The sequence below is a fragment of the Theropithecus gelada genome, chromosome 2 (assembly GCF_003255815.1).
Source record: "Theropithecus gelada isolate Dixy chromosome 2, Tgel_1.0, whole genome shotgun sequence".
NCBI lineage: Eukaryota > Metazoa > Chordata > Mammalia > Primates > Cercopithecidae > Theropithecus > Theropithecus gelada.
The window spans coordinates 88,355,551-88,376,902 of NC_037669.1; the positions used below are offsets into that span (position 1 = coordinate 88,355,551).

At 42.4% G+C, this 21,352-nt stretch overlaps 1 protein-coding gene across 1 annotated transcript; it reads right to left on the bottom strand.

Annotated features, from left to right (window-relative positions):
• Window positions 1-1,700: 1,700 nt before the first annotated feature.
• Window positions 1,701-19,645, bottom strand: LOC112618884 (IQ domain-containing protein F5-like). Its single transcript, XM_025376503.1, has 3 exons — window positions 19,486-19,645; window positions 19,176-19,277; window positions 1,701-2,144 (listed from the first exon to the last, which is right to left on the bottom strand). The coding sequence occupies exons 1-3, from the start codon at window positions 19,543-19,545 to the stop codon at window positions 1,716-1,718; spliced, it is 591 nt and encodes a 196-aa protein (XP_025232288.1). The 5' UTR covers window positions 19,546-19,645; the 3' UTR covers window positions 1,701-1,715.
• Window positions 19,646-21,352: the final 1,707 nt, after the last annotated feature.

The window sequence follows — 21,352 nt, forward strand, 5'->3', positions numbered from 1 at the left end:
GTCTCACTCTGTCCCCCAGGCTGGAGTGCAGTGGTGTGATCTTGGGTCGCTGCAGCCTCCGCCTCCCATGTTCAAGCGATTCTCCTGCTCAGGTTCCTAAGTAGCTGGCATTACAGGCACGTGCCACCACGCCTGGCTAATTTTTGTATTTTTGGTAGAGACGGGATTTCACCATGTTGGTCAGGCTGGTCTTGAACTCCTGACCTTGTGATCTGCCCATCTCGGCCTGCCAAAGTGCAGGGATTACAGGCGTAGCTGCTGTGCCCGGCTCTGCTTCCTGTTTTTTTTTAATGAGTCAGGTGTGGCCACAAGCGGAGACAAAAAGAAACTCAAGAAAACTAAGTTTATTACACTCACAGGAGCTGGTTCTTACAGTGGGCGGCATGCCATGTAGGGTGACAAGGGAAGCTCCAGGCTTTGGTGAGGTGGCAGAGGAAGAAGCAAGGGGAGATCTGAGCTCATGGTCTTAATTGAGTTTCTGAGGGAAAGGCAAGGTAGGGCAGGGTAAAGCGTTAGGGTTGGCTGGTTGGCATAATGTGGTGAGTTCTAAGCTGCAGAGGTGGTCCCTAGTGTTCTGGTACCTGCCCAGGAATAACTAAGGGAGAGGAATGTTGCCTCCCGTGGTGTAAGAGCCAGATGCAGGAGGTCGGCTCTGGATTGGGTAGTTTGGATATCTAAATATATACAGATTGAGTACCCCAATCTAAAAATTCAAAACCCAAAATGCTCCTAAATCGGAAGTTTTTTTGTGTGCTGAAATGAAGCTCAAAGACAATGCTGTTGGAGAATTTTGGATTTTGATTTTCAGATGACGGATGCTGAATATGTAAGTAAAAAGTAAATATTCCAACATCCCCCAGAATCTGAACTCTGAAGCTATTCTGCTCCTAAGCATTTCAGATAAGGCTACTGAACCTGTACATATGTGTAGATACATAGAGAGGGAACCACAATGTTCCAAGTCCCATTCTAGGTCCTGGGAACACAGCACTGACCCCAGAATCCTGCTCTCCTGGAGGCAACCCTCTAGAAAGAAAAAGAAAATAGACAATAGGGTAAGACAAGCTCAAGTAGTGATGAGGACTTTGAAAACAGGAAGGCAGACTGAGGAGCTGGAGAGGGTGCCTTTGCACGGAGACAAACCTGCATAGAGTGGGAGCTCCATACAGAAGCCGATGAGCCTAGGAGAGCAGGCAGCAGGGCGAAGTTCTCAGATGGGAACATGCTTGGGATAGTTGCTAAATAGCAGAGCAGCCAGGGAGAACATAAAGAGGATGAGATGGCCAGGGCCAGACTATGCAGGGTTATGCAGACCCAGGGAGGGCTTTTGAACTTGCTCAAAGTGGTAAGGGAAGAGGCTGGAGGATTAAGAGCCAAGAATGGCACAGGCCTCCATATTGCATGGCCACAGGGGGCGCCATTATGCACACCACAGCAGGAACCAGTCCCCCTGGAGCTGACCTTCTTGGTGGCTCTGCAACCCCAACCCCCTCACCTATGGCCGACATTGCCAATCTATCACAAGCCCTGCTCCTCCAGCATGGGGCTGTCACATCCTTCTCCCCACAGGACCCCAGACAAGCCGGCTGACTACTCAGAGCTGACCTGTGAGATACCAGGTACCTGTCCTCATTTCCCTGACCCTTTGCTGAGACAAAGATCTCTCCGAGTTTGTTTAATAGAGAACTACGGACACATAGTTGGAGCAGACCTGGTCAGTTCTTTATTGGGAAGGGGATGCAGTCTGTAATTCGGCAAATCTGTGATCCCAGGAAGATGTCAAGCTCAAGACTCAGCTGGCTTGTTGTGAGCTCATAGCTGCCATGGAAAAAGCCACGGGTATGGCAACTTCTCCAGCGCCAGTAGACCTGGATGATGCGGACAGCATTGAGCAAACGACAGTAACGACGGCGGACACGCCACATGCGGACCCAGGACTGCAGCCTGACTGCTGCCCATAGCTGCCGTGTGCAGAGCTCCAGTGCCACCCGCCGCCTCTTCGCCTGCAGCCTTGCCAGCACCTGCCTCCACCAGCACTGAATGATCAGAGCTCTGAGGGCCGCGTGCAGTAGTGTGCGTCGCACCAGCGTGCCCCGCCACCAGGCCTGGATTTTCGTGGAGGCCAGTTCAATGTCACCAGGTGGCTTCTTTATTGGGGAGGGGTGCAAGGAAAAGGAAGGACACTCAGGAAACATTATCACACATCAGTCAGTCCCAGTCAGTCAGTCCCAGGGTGTGAGAGGAAGGGGCCTTGATCCTCTATGAGGAAAGGCCCTTTCCTCTAAAGTTCATGAATGGGACAAGAGCTGAACCTAGGAGACCTGATAGGTTTCCACTCTCTGCCACCCACAGGTTAACGGACATGGTCACCTCACCTTGACCTCTGAGTCTCAATGTCCCCAACTGCAAAATGGAGGTAGACTGCCCTGGCTACCTCACTTGAATTTCCATTGACCTTGTCAGCCAGTCTAGAGCAAGGACACTGTGTTTAAGAGGTTAAAGTGTTACCATGATCCACCTGGGCTGAACCACCCCTGACATCCATGACCCTTCCCTTCAGATCCTCCCACCAGCTGGTGTCCTTTGCTGGCCCTGCCCTCTCCTCCCCAGCTCCAGCTCAAATCCACAACCTGCTTTCTCCCTCTGTCATGTCATAGTATTAAAACTTTCCCCATTCCACACAGTTTGGGATCTTTCTCATTTATTTCTCACTTTGACCTCTTTTGACTTTCATACCTTAAACTTCAGTTACCCTACACACACATACACACATGTGCACACAGACATGCACACACACACAAATTTTAGACTTAGATTGATTTCCATTTGGCCATGCATTATCCAAACAGTGCTCATCACTCTACTCTTGAACTTTGCATGATCTTGTCCCCACATTTCAGGGTTTATCTGCCCTGCACCCAAGTCTCCATGTCTCAGTCACCCACCTTTTTCAGGCTGACAAGGAAATGGGAGAAGAAGATATCTCAGGATGAATCACTTGCTGATCATCCCTGCTGTGTGTATGGCAATTATTTGTCCTGGTTGCTTGGGATATTTTTAGTTTATGATGCTTATTCCTGAGAAATAATAGCACCACCTTCCACAAATGTATCTTGGTTTGGGCTGTAAATTTCATGGTCATCCCAAGCTATGAGCCATAGAGAAGATAACCATCACTACTGGGCGACGAGGGTCAGAGAAGTTGCCTGTCAGGGGTCTGTCCCAAAATTAAGGGCCTGCTGTGACCTACCTTTGTTTGGCGTGGAAGAAGAGGTTCTCGTATCTTACTCCTTTCCTCCTTCAGTTTCTGTTTCATCAATATGTTTTTTTCATCATCATTCATTGCGTTGTTTTTAAATTGTCCAGGCTTCTGCAATCAAGTAAAGAGGAGAGGTGTGGGTAGGTCGTTCTTTGTGGAACTCAGTGCCAAGTCCACCAAATCTTCAATCTCCTAGCTTACCCAGAGACCCTAGACACAGGGCTTGCACCTTGATTAACTGTGGGAATTCACCTTCCCCTGCCTGCAACTTTGGGTGAACTGGTGGTCTCTTACACCACAGCGAATGCCCATGATTTGGAGGTAGTTGGTTCAACCTCTTCAGGTCCGCAATCCCCTAAATTGCCCATAGTTGGGGGTTAGATGACTCCATCATGCTTGTGTGTACTCCTCTAGCCATATATGTGACAGGAAGAGTGGAGGAGGGGAGAATGATAATGATATAAGGGCACCTATGACTCTGGTTATACAGTCTGGTTGATAAAAACATAAAATTGAGGTAACTTTAAATCTCCATCAATAGAAAAGTCAATCACATGGATTTCAAATCAGTCAAACAATAGAGCCAAAGAAGGATGACAAAGAATAAGTTTGCAGCAAAATTCTTAATCAGGTGCTTCAGAAAACAAAGTTTATGTATGGCTAAGAAGCACACAAAAAGATGCTCAACATCATTAGTCATGGGGAAAATAAAAACGGGAACCCAAATGGCATACCCTTAGGCATCCTAGAGAATGGCTGAAAAATAAGGACAGCACTAAATATTGGCAGGGACACAGAATGGCTGGATCTCTTATAGACTGCTGCTGGAAAGGTGTAAAACAGTAGAACCACTTTTGAAAATGGTTTGTCACTTCCTAATGAAGTTCAACATGCATCTCCCTTATAGCTCAGCAGTTCACCCCTAAAAGTTTGCAGATAAAAAATGAAAACACGTATCTACAAAATATATATGCACAAATGTTAATAGCAGCTTTATTGAAATAAGTCAGAACTGGAAACAGCCTGAATGTCCACTAACAGGAGACTAGACAAAAAATTAGTGATATATTCATGTAATATAATAATACACAGTAATAAAAATAATTACATTCATAAAGAGTATACTATGTGTGCATCTCAGAAACATTAAGCTAAATGAAAGAAGCCAGATGTCCAGGCGCAGTGGCCCACGCCTGTAATCCCAGCACTTTGGGAGGCCGAGGCAGGTGGATTCACCTGAGGTCAGGAGTTCAAGACCAGCCTGACCAACATGGTGAAACCCCGTCTCTACTAAAAATACAAAAAATCAGCCGGGTGTGGTGGCAGGTGCCTGTAATCCCAGCTACTCAGGAGGCTGAGGCAGGAGAATCTCTTGAACCCAGGAGGCAGAGGTTGCAGTGAGCCGAGATTGTGCCATTGCACTCCAGCCTGGGCAACAGAGCAGAACTCCATCTCAAAAAGAAAGAAAGAAACTAGACATAAAGGAGTACCTACAAGATGATTCCATTTATATAGAATTATAAAACAGACAAAGTTAATATACAGGTAAGATAAATAAGAATGGAATTTACATTTAGTGTAGGGACAGAAGGCATGTTGCTTGCAAACAGTACAAAGGAGGAGGAATGTGCTGTCTCTTGTTTTGGGTGGTGGTTTCTGGGGAATATAGGATTGCAAAAACTCATTAAGCTGACCACTTAATGAAACCACAAAGAATAACTTTGTTCTGTCTGTACTGTAATGGAAGAGTATAAGGGAAACAAATGGAACTGAAGATAACATGTTCCCTGTCATTTATAACACATGCATATAAATATCCAAGATTTGGAGGTAGTGCTCATGTTATAAATGTTTTCTTGCAGTAGTTTCATAGTTTGAGGTCTTAGATTTAAGTTTTTAATCCATTTTGTTCTGAAAATAAAAGATGATATACCTAGAGAGGGGTTTTGGTTTTTCTAACCATTGAATGTTATGTCTAACCATTCACTGTATTGGGCACTGGCTTAGTCTTTTAGTCTAAAATTTCACACCATTTACCTCTGGGAAATTTTTTGCATTAGTTTTTTGATAATTTCAATCCCTTAATTTTCTTCGTTTTCTACTTTTCGAAATCCTATTAATTAGATCACAGCATGATCCTCTAATTTCCTAATAGTTTCTATTCTATCTTCCTTCTCTTTGTCTTTTTGTTCTACTTTCTGGAAGAGTTTCTGTTTCTGAAATGGTCTTTACCACCCTCTGAATAGTGTTTTCTTTTAGGGCACACTGCTCTTCCATCACTGATCTGTTATCATCCATATGGGACTAACAATATGAGTTACAATCGTTAGGGGTTTAAAACATTTTCCCTTCTGTCCCCAATAACATTTATTTTAAGCACCTTTCTTCTGTTTTAGATTTGGTCTCAATCTTTCATTTGAGAAATCTTTTACCAATGTTAGTGGTCCTTGGTTGGCTCTCCATGTATCAGATTGGGACACTGATAATTCAGTGGGAAGCTCAGTGTCCACGGGTGGGGCTTCTTATCTGGTGCTATTCAGTATACGTTGCTAAGGCAGAGTGTTGGGTTTGGTGTCGGTGAGGGGCCCCAAAGATCTGTATTCATTAGTTTATTTCTTTGCAGCTTGTGGTAGGTTGCGCTGGTGGCCCTACATTTTAATCCTTCGCTACAGAATTTTGTGATTTCTCCCTGTAAGGGGATGGGATATACCTTCCTGTGCCTTGGGTTTGGCTATATGACTTGCTCTAGCCAGTAGAATACTGTGGGAGGACGATATGCAAGTTCTGGGCTTGGCTTTCAGAGGTTTGCTCGTTTACATTTGCCTCTTGCATTCTGCTATTACCAAGAGTAGAACATATCCAGGGAGCCTCCTGGTAGGTGCAGGGTGGGAAACATGGCGCTGAGCTTCCCCAGCCAAGCAACCCTGGCTGCTTGCTTACTGTTTTTTGACGCTGAGTCTTACAGTTGGTTAGGCTGCATTAGTGCAGTAATCATTGACTGAATCCCCAGAGCCAGATTCCCAGAGAAGATTCCCAGAACCTCAGGTCAGAGAGTAGGAGAACAAACCTCCCTGCAGGAAGCTGAGTTGGTACAGAGGGCTGGAGGCCTTTCTATGCAGCCTGCACACTCTCCCATGCTCCCTCTATTTTTAATATGGTGCTTCACCCCTGCCATTAGCCATGGCATGCCTGAATTCTGCTGACTCCAGATGCTGTCTGGTCCAACTTGTCCAGGAAATAAACTTGTGTTCTGCCAGAATGGGGAAGAAACTGTTGCCTGGCTGTATGCATGAAGAGGAGAATGAGGCAAAGCCAAGACATTCTTTCTTTCTTTCTTTTTTTTTTTGAGATGGAGTGTCACTCTTGTTGCCCAGGCTGGAGTGCAATGGCGTGATCTCGGCTCACTGCAACCTCTGCCTCCTGGATTTAAGCAATTCTCCTGCCTCAGCCTCCTGAGTAGCTGGGATTACTGTCATACGCCACCAGGCTTGGCTAATTTTGTATTTTTATTAGAGATGGGGTTTCTCCACGTTGGTCAGGCTGGTCTCAAACTCCCAGCCTTAGGTGATCTGCCTGCCTCAGCCTCCCAGAGTGCTGGGATTACAGGCATGAGCCACCACGCCCATCCACCCAACAAATTCTTAATCACATTTTCTTTTCTTTCTTTTTTTTTTTTTTTTGAGATGGGGTCTCACTCTGTCACCCAGACTGGAGTGTGGTGGTGAGATCTTGGCTCACTGCAATGTCCTCCTACCAGGCTCAATCGAGTCTCCTGCCTCAGCCTTCTGAGTAGCTGGGATTTTATAGGCATGCACCTCTACTGCTGGCTTTTTTTTTTTTTTTTTTTTTTTTTAATATTTAGTAGAGATGGGGTTTCATCGTGTTGGCCAGGATGGTCTTGAACTCCTGACCTCAAATGATCCATCCACCTTGACCTCCCAAAGTGCTGGGAATACAGGCATGAGCCACGGTGCCCAGACTTAAGCAAATGTTTGTATACCACCTTAGTTCTTACTACCTAATGCCTCAATTTCAGACTAATTGCTTTGTAACACATTTTAATGTCGGTAAGCATGTTTCAACTCCTTTTCTCTTTTTTCCCAAATTGACTTAACTAATTGTGGACATTTGCTCTATGGTATTATTTTTTGCACTAATGTGTCAAGTTCCCATAAATCACAAGAAGATTTCAATTAGAATCAGCTTTAATTTTGTGAGTGGAATATGATTTTAATAGATCACTTTGGAGATAACTGACAGCCTTACACTATTAACACATTTTTTGAAAGAATATAGCATATCTCTCCATTTGTTCAGGTCTCCTTTTATGTCCTTCTAAGCTGTGGGCAAACTGGAACCAGAAATGTCAAGAATACACCCTTAAAGAGAAGGAGCATGCATTTCCCCTCCTTTTTTTCCTGCTGCTACATTGTCAATGTAATTATTGAATTTGTAGCACTCATTTTTGGATTATTGACGACCTCGGGAATGGAGGCAATACATAGCAGAGTAATACGTTAGACGGGGCCAAGACTTCTCACCCTACGGAGTGCCATACCAAGCCTGGACCACCTCTGCCAGACATACATGGGAAGGAGACACAATCTTCTCATTTATTGAAACCACTGTTCTTTTGATTATGCTAACATTCAGTTACCTTCCTCCAGATATCGCTATGCTCTACCCCAGTGGTTCTCAAAGGACGGGGCCCCAGAACAGCAGCCATAGCATCACCTGGAAAATTGTTAGAAACATACATTCTGGGACCTCGATAACACTGAATGAGAAGTGCTAGGTGGGGCCCAGTAATCTGCTTTACCAAGCCTTCCACAGGACTGTGGTGTGTGCTGAAAGTTGGGACGTACTGCTCTTACTGTTTCTCTCTTAGTTCCCATACCCACAATAGGCTCTCTCCATGGGGAGATTGTCCACTTTCTTTAGGAGACAGAGATGAGAGGTTTTCCTGGAAGCGAAGGCTACCACACACTTGCTTTGTATAAGCAGAATACAGGGCAAGAGAAGGGAAGGCCTTGACCAGCTCATCTATTCCTGATCCAGTTGTTTCATGAGTGGCTGATGAGTGTGCCTGGCTCCCTGCTACTGACTTGTTGAATTAGGCAAAGTGTAAAATCCCAAATAAGGCTCGTGGGTGACGAACTCATGTTCCATTCACCCTCTAGCCATTCTGATTCTAGATGTGAGCTGAGTTATCCATTAAACCACAGCAGCTTCCCTTTCACTACTCTCCTCAGTATCAGAGGCATGCTATGGTCTTCTGTTTGTATTAGTTGAGAGATAATTCCATGTTTACTGTCAAGATCTCCCTAGGTACACTCTCTGTTGAGATTCCGATTCAAAAACCAGTGTTTGAAAACCACTTCCTCAAAAGTTGCTCACATAAAATTAAACCCTCCTTTGTTTAATAATCTGTTGAGGTGCCCTACTCTTTTGCTATCTGTCTTGGCAAACTGAATTGAGTGAAAACGGGGGTTTCTTGACTCACTGACCAAATATTTCCTATAGTAGAGCTCATAATAGCTCAGGCATGGCTGTGTTAAAAGACAAATTTAGAACAAATTGTATTTAGAGTTCTAATTGGCTTTCTTTTGTGATTTCAGAATTGGGTACTACATCATTCTATAAAACAGAAGAGTGTTAAGATGAGCTGAACAGAGGTGTTGGCTTTATAGGCAGAAAAGGGCTGAAAACAGCAGAAACGGGAAACAAAATGGAAATTGCTGTTTGAAAGTTACTTTCCTTATAGGGTTAAAACAGAGGGAACTTCTTTATCATGATCATTCAGGTGAACTGGGTTCCTTCTGATTGATTGCTGTAAATCTGGGTTTTTTTGAAAACTGGCCCATTTCAGATTTCAGTCTGACTTCATAGCACCTAGTATGAGTGACTCCGTTCTGGTTTGGGCTAATGTGCTGGGACCTAGTGCAGGAGGCTAGTCCAAAGCAATGGCCTCCCATAAACGTTGTGTAGCAATTTCCCCTTTTGTTCAGTTTCTCGTCTACCTGAGAGTCTGACTAAAACTTAGGGCATCAGTGCTACTCTCAGGAGCCATCTCTTTGTGTTTTTGGTCTGAACATGTCATTCATAGGTTAGCATGTCCTTGTTTTCATGGTTTCCTTGAGTTTTCATCATTCCAGATAGAGAGAGACCATTTAGCATTTGGCAGATGGCTGCCTGTGAACATTTAAGACCTTTTGAGAGAGTATAACACACCAGGGACAGTACTATCATGACTATCAGGAGGATAATACCAAGTGTTTGGAGTATGCTCCTCATCCAGGCTTCCCAGGAGCCAAACCAACTAAAATTTACTAGATAAAGAACAAGCCAGACCAGAAACCTACTACTTTTAACAAGGAAGCCTTCTCTTTAATGTTGTTTTGCAACTGAGTCTAACAGTTAATGTGCAACAAGAAGTGTTAGCAACTGCACAGTTACCTCCTTGATCAGCCAGTAGGTAGCCATTCCATAATCTAGAATCCCATGACTGTGCAAAATTAAAACAGGGAGTGAGAACAAGTGATTCTAGAAGTACGACTCTATAAAAAGGACCACCAGTACAGTCTGAACAGAGTTGTGGTAGGAATGCCTCTAGAGTTAGCCACTGTGTGGATTAAAGGATCTCTTAGGTCATATAAAGATTTGGGTTTAGCATAACAGATCTAAACTCAGCCAAATTATCTGTAGAAGCTACTGATTGTGAAATTCTAATGACGGCAACATTCTGTCATGTGAAAGAGGTAAGCATAAGCAAGGAAAACATTAAAGGGATGTCTCGTGATGGGCAGTCTTGTTCTGACTTCTTGGGAAAAGCTGCCCACAGCATGAAGTCATCAACTTCTCATTCTGCTTTGAAGTTTGAATGTCTCTGGGCATAACACTGGGTATTTCAATGACCTGTCTGAGTGGCCCACACATCAGGCATGAGGGTTGTCCAAGTTGTCCAGCTTCAGCTTACAGGTCTTCATGAGCAAAGCAGTTTCTGTCCTTAGTTGAAGAGTGTATTAGTGTATTCTCATACTACTGTAGAGAACTACCTGTGACTGGGTAATTTATGAAGAAAAGAGGTTTAATTGACTCACAGTTCCACAGGCTCTACAGAAGGCATGGCTGGGGAGGCCTCAAGAAACTTACAATCATTGCGGAAGGGTGAAGTGTAAGCAAGCACCTCTTCACATGACAGCCAGACAGAGAGCAAAGAGGGAAACACGACACACTTTTAAACAACCAGATTGCATAATAACTCATTCACTCTCATGAGAACAGCATGGGGGAAGCCTGCCTCCATGATTCAGTCACCTCCCACCAAGTCCCTCCACCAACACATGGGGATTACAATCCAACATGAGATTTATGTGGGAGCATGGAGCCAAACCATATTATTCTTCCCCTAGGCCCTCCCAAATCTCAAGTCCTTCTCATATTTCAAAACATAATCATGGCTTCCCAACATTCCCTCAAAGTCTTAACTCATTCCAGCATTAACTCAATAATCCACAGTCCAAAGTTTCATCTGAGACAAGGTAAGTCTGTTCTGCCCAAAAACCTGTAAAATCAAAAACCAGTTTGTTACTTCCAAGATAACAATGAAGGCAGAGGCATTGGGTAAATGCTCCTGTTCCAGATGGGAGAAATTGGCAAAAACAAAGGGGTTACAGGTCCTATAAAATCTGAAATCCAACAGGGCCGTCATTAAATCTTAAAGCTCCAAAATAATCGTTTTTGACTCTATGTCTCTATACAGGGCATGCTGATGCAAGGGGTGGACTCCCAAGGCCTTTGGCAGCTCTGTCCCTGTGGCTCTGCAGGGTACAGCCCCCTTGGCTGCTTTCATGGCCTGACATTGAGTGCCTGTGCCTTTTCCAGGTGAACAGTGCAAGCTGTCAGTGGATCTATCATTTTGGGGTCTGGAGGATGGTGGCCCTCTTCTCACAGCTCCACTAGGCAGTGCTCCAGTGGGGACTCTGTTTGGGGGCTCTGACCCCACAATTCCACCCTGCACTGCCCTAGTAGAAGTTCTCCATTAGAGCTCCACCCCTGCAGCAGACTTCTGCCAGGACATCCAGGCATTTCCATGCACCCTCTGAAATCTAGGTAGAGGCTCCAAAATCTCAACTCTTGCCTTCTGCACACTCGCAGCCCTAACACCACGTGGAAGCCATCAAGGCTTTGGGTATGCCCTATCTGAAGCCATGGCCTGAGCTGTATCTTGGTCCCTTTTAATGATGGCTGGAGCTGGAGTGACTGGGATGCAGGGTACCATGTCCTGAGGCTGCACAGACTAGCTGGGCCCTGGGCCTTGCCCAAGAAACCATTTTTCCCCTCTAGGTCTCCAGGTCTGTGATGGGAAGGGCTGCCATGAGTGTTTGTGAAATACCCTTGAGGCATTTTCCCCATTGTCTTGGCTATCATATTCAGCTCCTCTTATGTGAATTCTGCAACCTTGAATTCCTCACCAGAAAAATGGGTTTTTCTTTTCTACCACACGGTCAGGCTACAAACTTTCCAACTTTTATGCTCTGCTTCCCATTTAAATGTAAGTTGCAATTTCAGACCATCTCTTTATGCATATGAGCATACACATTTGGAAACAGCCAGGTCACCTCTTGAATGCTTTGCTGCTTAGAAATTTCTTATGCCAGACTCCCTAAATCATCTCTCTCAAGTTCATAGTTCTTCAGATATCTAGGGCAGGGGGAAAATGCTGCCAGTCTCTTTGCTAAAGGATAGCAAAAATGAACTTTACTCCAGTTCCCAATAAGTTCTTCATCTCCATCTGAGACCACCTCAGCCTGGACTTCACTGTTCATATCACTACCAGCATTTTGGTCCCAACCATTCAACAAGTCTCTAGGAAGTTCCAAACTTTCTCACATCTTCTTGTCTTCTTCTGCGCCCTCCCAAACTGTTCCAACCTCTGCTTATTACTCAGTTCCAAAGCTGCTTCCACATTTTCAGGTATCTTTATAGCAGTACCCCACTCTTGGTACCAATATTCTGTATTAGCCTGGTCTCACACTGCTATAAAGAATTACCTGAGACTGGCTAATTTATTTTTTTTAAAAAGAGGTTTAATTGACTCACAGTTCCACAGGCATAACAGGAAGCATAACTGAGAGGCCTCAGGAAACTGACAATCTTGGCAGAAGGCGAAGGGGAAGCAAGCACCTTCTTCACAAGACAGCAGGAGAGAGAGAGAGAGAGCAAGAGGGGAAGTGCCACATACTTTTAAACCATTAGATCTTGTGAGAACTCTCTTACTAGCACAAAAACAGCATGGGGGAAGTTCGCCCCCATGATCCAATCACTTCCCACCAAGTTCCTCCCCTAACATTGGGAATTCCAATTCAAGGTGAGATTTGGGTGGAGACACAGAGCCAAACCGTATCAGCCAGCCTGACCACACATATTTGTCTTTCAAAATTTCCTTTTCACAAACCTTCTACAAATTTGTTATATCCATTTAGTTTGTCCTATACTCTTCCTCTTTCCATTGTGGAAAAGTGAGTGACTACTCACTTTAGGACAAAAATTACTGTCTTTTTTTCTTACCTCTTACCTTATAACTTCCTTTACAAAACATCTTATTTTTCCTCACATACAGAGTTGTTTCTCTTATTCTCTAGTTTCAGTTAGCACATATTAGAGTTTTAATCCCTAGTATTCTTAATTTTTGATGAAAACTAATAAGCCTTGTGAGCTGTTTTATGTCAGCATTCTGTAGATGAGCAGCATTTTCGTAATTTCTAGAGACATGTTTACTTGTAATATAATTTTTCATGTTTATTAACAGACCCAAATATATTTACCTTCTCTATACCACACAAAAACTGGATGCCAGAGTATATAAACTTTAAATTTATGTTCAGTAATTAATGTTTTCATATTTTAACTTTCTTAGAAATAACTTAGCCATTTAATAAATATTTATTACTTAATTTAATGTAACTTTTAGATTTCAAGTTACTAAAGATATTTTTGAAAGTGTAAATTTTTATCCTGCTTACATTTACCTAATTCACTCCTAGCAATTGTTCAAATTGCTCATTAAACAAAGCTAGCCATTGAAGGAGTTCATGAAATGCCACTCCAAAATATGCTGCTTTGGTGTACTGATTACTTCAAGCTGAAGGCACTTGAAAAACAGCAGAATTCAAAAGGAGACTTTCTCTGAATTCCCCTTATCTGCCTAAAGACAGATCCTCCAAAAGGAACTCAATTATTTTTAATCCTCTCCCTGGGAGTTTCATCAACCTGGGAAGACTAACTCCTATAACAGGAGTGGAGACTAGATGTCAACACTACACCCAGATAAACTTTGTCACAAATCATCATCTATTCTTTCAAGGGCTCACTTGTCTTTAACAAAAGTCATTTACTCTGAAGATATCTCTCTTCTTTACCATATGAACATTTTACCCATGTTATAAATAAACTTTCAGTGCTACAAAAGAAATAGCACTCGAGCATACATTTTCTCAGCAAGGCAATTTACTTCTATAGAAGGGTGCATCTCACAGATGGAGCAATGGTGACAGCACAGCTGAACAAGGGAGGGGAAGGGGTTCTTATTCCTGATGCAAGTAGCCCCTACTGCTGTGTTGTTCCCCTATTGGCTAGGGTTGGACTGCACAGTCTTAAGCTAATTCCGATAGACTATTTTAAAGAGAGGGGGGTATGAGTTGGAGTGGCGAGGTGAGTAGTTTGATGGGGAGGACAGTTACAGAACAGGTGACTCAGGATGACTCAGGTCAGAGCGGTGACCAGGGGTGACTCAGGACAGAGCAGGTGACCAGGGGTGACTCAGGACAGAGCAGGTGATAGAGGCTAGGAGGGGACTGTTTACTGAAACTAGGGGCAAGGAGATGAAGAGAACAAGGAAGTTAAACTTTAAAATGAAGAACAAAGAACAGGGGAGCTGAATGTACTGATACATTGGTTCTTTCGAGAGGATCTCAGAACTCATTGTACTTAACAATTTACAAGCTAAAATCTTTGAAGAAGAATTTATTATATCCTACACCTATCCCAGCATGGGGTTGAATCAAAGAATCTTTGCCCTATTGTCAATTCTTATCTTGATTTACCTATCTGGTCATTGCCCTAAGCATGTCAGATCAGATTTCTCATTGTAATCTTTGACTTCTGGTTTTAAAATTTTTCCAAACTGGAATAGGTACAGCAGACTGAATTGGGGTTCTGTAATGTTAGGGGACCAGCAGAGTCCCTCTGGCCCATACAATCTCTGGTATATTAAACCTTCATTTTAACTTTAACAATGTCCATTTTATTTATTCCATTTGTAATAATCATCTAAAATTTTTCTACCCTAAACTTGCATTTTCCTAGGGCTGACGCTTAGGTAAAACAAGGAAGAAAACTTACATACCAAAGTCATAAAACTTAGATCTCAAGCTTAAATACTGTTATTTGCCAAGACAAGGAATGGTATAGGTAGAAAGTTCAGTTAAGACAAGGCAGTCAGCAAAGGTGAAGCTCGTTATGTAGATTTATGCCAAAGCTTTCTCTCATTACAAAAATTTTTAGTAATTTTCCTTTATAGGTATCAATTTTTACAAGAGTTTCATTTTTGCATTTAAAATTTTTATTTGTATAAATTTATGGAGAACAAGTATAATTTTACTACATGCATAGATTGCATAGTGGTGATGTCAGGGCTTTTAGGCTATCCATCACCTGAATAATGTACATTATACCTATTAAGTAATTTGTATTACTTTTATTTAAAAAATTTCATTATTTACATTTTTTTCTTTATTTCTTCAAAAAAAAAAAAAAAAAGAAACAGGATACATGTGCAGAACGTGCAGGTTTGTTACATAGGTATATGTGTGCCATGCTGGTTTGCTGGACCTATTGACTCATTCTCTAAGTTCACTCCCCTCACCCCCCATCCTCAACAGGTCCTGGTGTATGTTGTTCCTCTCTCTGTGTCCCACATGTTCTCTATGTTCAACTTCCACTTGTGAGTGAGAACATGCTGTGTTTGGTTTTCTGTTCCTGTGTTAGTTTACTGAGGATGATGGCTTCCAGCTATTAAGTAATTTTTCATCATACACCTCCTCCCACTCTCTCACCCTCTATCATTCTACACTCTACATCTATGTGTACCTTTTGTTTAGCTCTCACTTATAAGCAAGAACATGCAGTATTTGTCTTCCTGTTTCTGACTTGTTTTACTAACTCACCTCCAGTTCCATCCATGTTTCTACAAAAGACATGATTTCATTCTTTTTTAGGCTGAATAGTATTCTATTGCATATATAAACATGTTTTTTAATCCAATAATCTGTGGATGGACACTTAGGTTGATTCCCTATCTTTGCTATTGTGAATAGTGCTACAACAGAGATAGAGGAACAGGTATCTTTTTGATATTAATGATTTCTTTTTATTTTGAGTAGATACCAGTAGTTCTACTTTGAGTTCTTTGAGAAATCTCCATACTGTTTTCCATAGACATTGTGCTAATTTACATTCCCACCAACAGGGTATAAGAGTTCGCTTTTCCCTGCATCCTCATCAACATTTGTTGTTATTATTTTTTAATATAATAGTCATTCTGACATATGTAAGATGACATCTCATTGTTGTTCTAATGTGCATTTGTCTGATGATTAGTCATATTGAGCATTTTTTCATATGCCTATTGGCCATTTGTACATCATCTTTAAAAAAAAGTCGGCCAGGCGCAGTGGCTCACTCCTGTAATCCCAGCACTTTGGGAGGCCGAGATGGGTGGATCACGAGGTCAGGAGGTCTAGACCATCCTGGCTAACACAGTGAAACCCTGTCTCTACTAAAAATAAAAAAAAACTAGCCTGGCGTGGTGGTGGGTGACTGTGGTCCCAGCTACTGGGGAGGCTGAGGCAGGAGAATGGCGTGAACCTGGGAGGCGGAGCTTGCAGTGAGCAGAGATTGCACCACCACTGCACTCCAGCCTGGGCTACAGAGCGAGACTGTCAAAAAAAAAAAAAAAAAAAGAAAAAAAAAAAAAAAAAAAAAAAAATAAAAACAAAAACACTAAAGGAAGTTTTTTTTTTTTTTTTTACCTTTTTGATAACTCACCTAAAAAAATGAAGACTTTATGTTTTATCAAGCTAATTCCTGAGTTGTCTTTATTATGTTTTTGATTATTTAAGAAATAATCAAAGAGATCACGCCACTGCACTCCAGCCTGGGCGACAGAGTGAGACTCCATCTCAAAAACAAAAGTCTATTCATGTCCTTTGCCCACCTTTTAATGGGATTATTTGGGTTGTTTGTTGTGAGTTATTGAGTTCCTTGTTTCAAAATAACTAGCTGGGCCAGGTATGGTGGCTCACACCTGTAATCCCAGCACTTTGGGAGGCTGAGGCAGGAGGATTGCTTGAATCCAGGAGTTCAAGACCGGCTGGGCAACATAATGAGATACCATTGCTACAAAAAATAAAAAATTAGCTGTGCATGGTGGCACACATGCACAGTGTCCCAGTGACTCATGAGGTTGATGTGAGAGGATCACTTGAGCCCAGGAGGTCAAGGCTGTAGTGAGCCACAATCATGCCACTGCACTCCAGCCTGGGTGACAGAGCAAGACCCTGTTTCTAAAAAAATTTTTATTGAAATAAAAATAACCAACTCAATGCCAGAAAAGAATGCATTGGAGACTAATTTAGATAGCCAGCTTTTTAATTTAGCTTCTGTTTCTTAACTAGATTGCTAAATACAGGGCAAAGCCCATTAGTAATAGAGCAGACAGAGCATTTCTTCTTCTCCTTCTCCTTCCGCCTCCTCCTCCTCCTCCTCCTCCTCACTTCTTCTCCTTCTTCTTTTTCTTCTTTTGAGACAGGGTCTCACTCTGTCACCCAGGCTGGAGTGCAGTGGTACCATCTCAGCTCACTGTAACCTCTGCCTCCAGGGCTCAAACAATCCTCCCACCTCAGCTTCCTAAGCAGCTAGGACTACAGGCACACGCCACTATGCCCAACTAATTTTTGTATTTTTTTTTTTTTATAGAGACAGGGTTTCACCATGTTGCCTAGACTGGTCTCAGACTCCTGGGTTCAAGTTAACTGCCCGCCTCAGCCTCCCAAAGTGTTGGGATTACAGGTGTGAGCCACTGTGCCCAGCCCAGACAAAGCATTTTCTATGCCTGGACTCATCACAGATAACTATAAACTCAAGAATCTTGTCGGGGCATATTGGTGGTTAGAGAAGCATACATGGTGACCTGAGGATTTAACTCTTATAAACATTTTTTTCTAGCTTTCTTTTCATCTTTGAGGTGGGATGGTAACTAATTGAAAAGGTTAGCAGATTCCAATTTTCTTATCAATTAGTTACTTAAGCTATTCCTTTTCCCTTGGTAAGGAGTCTTTTTAAAAAGGCAATTAAAAAAATCTTTTTGGAAGCTTCTGCATATAATTAAAATAGACATCCCTGAGTGGGCCTAATTTTGGAGCCCTTATTTTAAATGCACTTCTTAGATGAATAGTCTTGTTTATCTAGAACATTCTACAAATGACCATTATAATTCCAAATTATTTTTAATAAGATTTCATTGTTTCTGTAAGTATAATCATGCATCGTTTAATGATGGGAATACATTCTAAACCATCACTAGGTGATTTCCTCATTGTGTGAACACCATAGAGTGTACTTACACAAACCTACAGCCTACACCTATGCTGTAGGATAGAGCTTATATCCCCTAGGCTACAAACCTGTATTACCATACTGTTACCATACTGAATACAATAGGCAATTATAACACAATGATAAGTATTCGTGTATCTAAACATAGAAAAGGTGCAGTAAAAATATGGTATAAAAGATTTTAGGCCGGGCGCGGTGGCTCAAGCCTGTAATCCCAGCACTTTGGGAGGCCGAGACAGGCGGATCACGAGGTCAGGAGATCGAGACCATCCTGGCTAACACGGTGAAACCCCGTCTCTACTAAAAAATACAAAAAAACTAGCCGGGCGAGGTGGTGGGTGCCTGTAGTCCCAGCTACTCGGGAGGCTGAGGCAGGAGAATGGCGTCAACCCGGGAGGCGGAGCTTGCAGTGAGCTGAGATCCGGCCACTGCACTCCAGCCTGGGCGACAGAGCGAGACTCTGTCTCAAAAAAAAAAAAAAAAAAAAAGATTTTAAATGGTAGACCTGTATAGGGCACTTACCGTAAATGGAGGTTGTGGGACTCAAAATTGTTCTAGGTCAGTGAGTTAGTGAGTGGTAAGTGAATGTGAAGGCCTAAGATGTTATCATGTACTGCTATAGATGATGTTAACACTGTACATGTGGGCTAGACTGAATTTATTTTAAAATTTTCTTTATTCAATAATAAATTGACCTTAGTTTAATGTAACATTTTTACTTTATAAACATATTAATTTTTTAAAATTTTGACCCATAATAACACAGCTTAGAACATAAACATACTATATAGCTGTACAAAAATATATTCTTTATATACTTATCCTATTAGCTTTTTTCTATTAGAATTTTTTTGTACTTTCAAAACTTTTTTGCTGCATATTACGGAACAAACATACATTAGCCTAGGCCTACAGAAGTTCAGGATCATCCATATCACTGTCTTCCACCTCCACATCTTGTCCTTCTGGAACATCTTTAGGTCAAAAACATGCATGGAGCTGTCATCTCCTAAGATTACAATGCCTTCTTTTGGAATTCTTGGTTTATGGTGGTTGTTCTTGAGTAAGGATTAATAGCAACACCTTTCACTCACAAATGTTTCCTAGTTCAGACAAGAAATTCCATGATTAACCAATTCTATGAGCCACAGAGAAGACAACCACCACTACTGGGTGGCATGGGTCAGAGATATTGCAGGTGTGGGGTCTCTTCCAACCTTGAGGGCCTGCTCTGACTTACCTTTGGTTTGCGGGAAGGAGGCATTTTCTCCCGCTCCATTTGTTTCGACAGTGTGGTTTCATCATCATCTTCCGTTATGGTTTGGTGAACACGGCCATCCTTCTGTAATCAGATTTTAAAGAGGAGAGGTGTGGGTAGATAGTTCTTTATAGAACTCAGGGCACACTCCCTCACTGTGACTGAATCCCCTGTGTCTGTCCTGTCTGCAGGATACCCAGTTTTCAGCCAAGTTCACCACATCCTTAACCTCTTGGCTTTCACAGAGACCATAGACACAGGGCTTGAATCCTGATTAACTGTGGGAATTCACCTCCCCCTGCCTGCATCTTTGGGTGAACTGGTTGTCTCTTACACAAAATTGAATGCCCATGACTTGCAGGTAGTTGGTCAACCCCTTCAAGTCTGCAATCCCCTTCAGTGCCCATGATTAGAGGCTAGAGGTCTCCATTATACTCAGGTCTGTACTTCTCTAGCCACCACTGTGGCAGGAAGTCTGAAGGAAGAGAGAGTGTGATGATGTCATAAGGGCACCTATGACTCTGGCATCAGAATGGCTTCCAACAGCTAAGTCTTTTCCAGTGAATATGTGGAACTCTTGTCCATTCTTTTTTGCAGACATGGCCACAATTTGACTACAAAAGCAAGCCACTGGAAATACTGGCTAATTAGCACAAAGAAGTATATAGCTAGTGATTTCAATCTAGTTAATAAAAACAAAAATTGAGACAACCTAAACCTCCATCAAAGACAAAATTCAGTCACATGGATTTCAGTTCAATGAAACAATTGAGCCATATAAAGATGAGAAAGAATGAATTAGTAGAAAAATTCTCAAACAGGTGCTTCAGAAAAGGAGATTTAGGAATGACTAAGAAGCACATGAAAAGATGCTCAGTATCAATAGTCATGAGGGAAATAAAAATGAGAACCAAAATGAAATACCCCTAGACACCCTAAGAGAATGGCTAACACAAGAAATCTGACAGTACTAAATCCTGGCAGGGATTCAGAATGGGTAGATCTCTTATACACTGCTGATAAAAAGGTGTGAAACAGCAGAACCACTTTGGAAAATGGTTTGGCACTTCCTAATGAAGTTCAACATGCACTCGTCCTGTAACTCAGTAGTTTCAGTCCTAAAATTTGCAAATTAAAAATGAAAACACATTTACAAAGACATGTGCATGGATATTCATAGCAGCTTTATTCAAATAGGTCAGAACTGGAAACAACCCAAATGTCCACCAACAGGTGACTAGACAAAACTTTCGTGATATATTAGTATAATGGAGTAATAGTAACAAAAATGAATATATTCATACACGGAATAACATAGATGACTCTCAGAAACTTGGTGCTAAATGAAAGAAACTAGACTACCTATAGGTTCTTCCATTTATATAAAATTCTAAAACAGGTAAAACTAACAGGTAAAATGAACCACAATAGAAAATGAATCAGATGAATTCCTAGATATAGGGGTTTTGCTTGCAAACAGCAAATGGAAACAAAGAGGAATGTGCTATATCTTGTTTTGGGTGGTGGTTACCAAGGAATATGGAACTGTGAAAATTCATCAAACCAAGCACTTAATGAAACCACAGAAAAGAACTTTGTTCTGTCTGTACTGATATGGAGTACAAGTGAAACAAATTGAGTTGATGGACAAATACTTATAAGCATATCATAATAGTACTATGAAAACAAGGGAATTAGGAAGACATACACAACCAAAATTTATCAATGATTATCTTTGATGAGGCCAGTAGAATTGGAGGGACAGGGCACACTCCCTCACTGTGGCTGAATCCCCTGTGTCTGTCCTGTCTGCAGGGCACCCAGTTATCAGCCTCCTGGGAGAACAGGACACACACAGAGAAGGATATCTCTGAGGCCCCAGCTATGGTACAAATGTCTTTGCTCTCTTGTCACAGGCAGAAGATGAGTCAGCACAGCCACTGCAGAAGCAGGCACCATCTCTGCCTGAACCTAACCACTGAAAAGCCACCTGGTGCCACAGGTCAATGCTCAGTAGAAGGTCCTCTGGCCACGGCCTGAGGAGTCAGCATCAGGCCCTGGTCCCCCTCAGAGTTTCTGCCCAGGGGTCACTAAAGAGTACATTTGAAGTGTTTAGGGTGAGTACTGGGGAGGCTGCAGTGGGGCTCTGGGGGGAATGT

Excerpts from the sequence above, each read along its gene's own strand:
- LOC112618884 (XM_025376503.1), bottom strand. The coding sequence starts at position 19,545 with ATGGGCATTCAATTTTGTGTAAGAGACAACCAGTTCACCCAAAGATGC. Across the intron at positions 19,278-19,485 it reads AAAGATGCAGGCAGGGGGAG|AAGGATGGCCGTGTTCACCA; the intron begins GTGAATTCCCAC and ends ATCTGATTACAG. Across the intron at positions 2,145-19,175 it reads CTCCTTCCCGCAAACCAAAG|CCACCTGGTGACATTGAACT; the intron begins GTAAGTCAGAGC and ends CCAATAAAGAAG.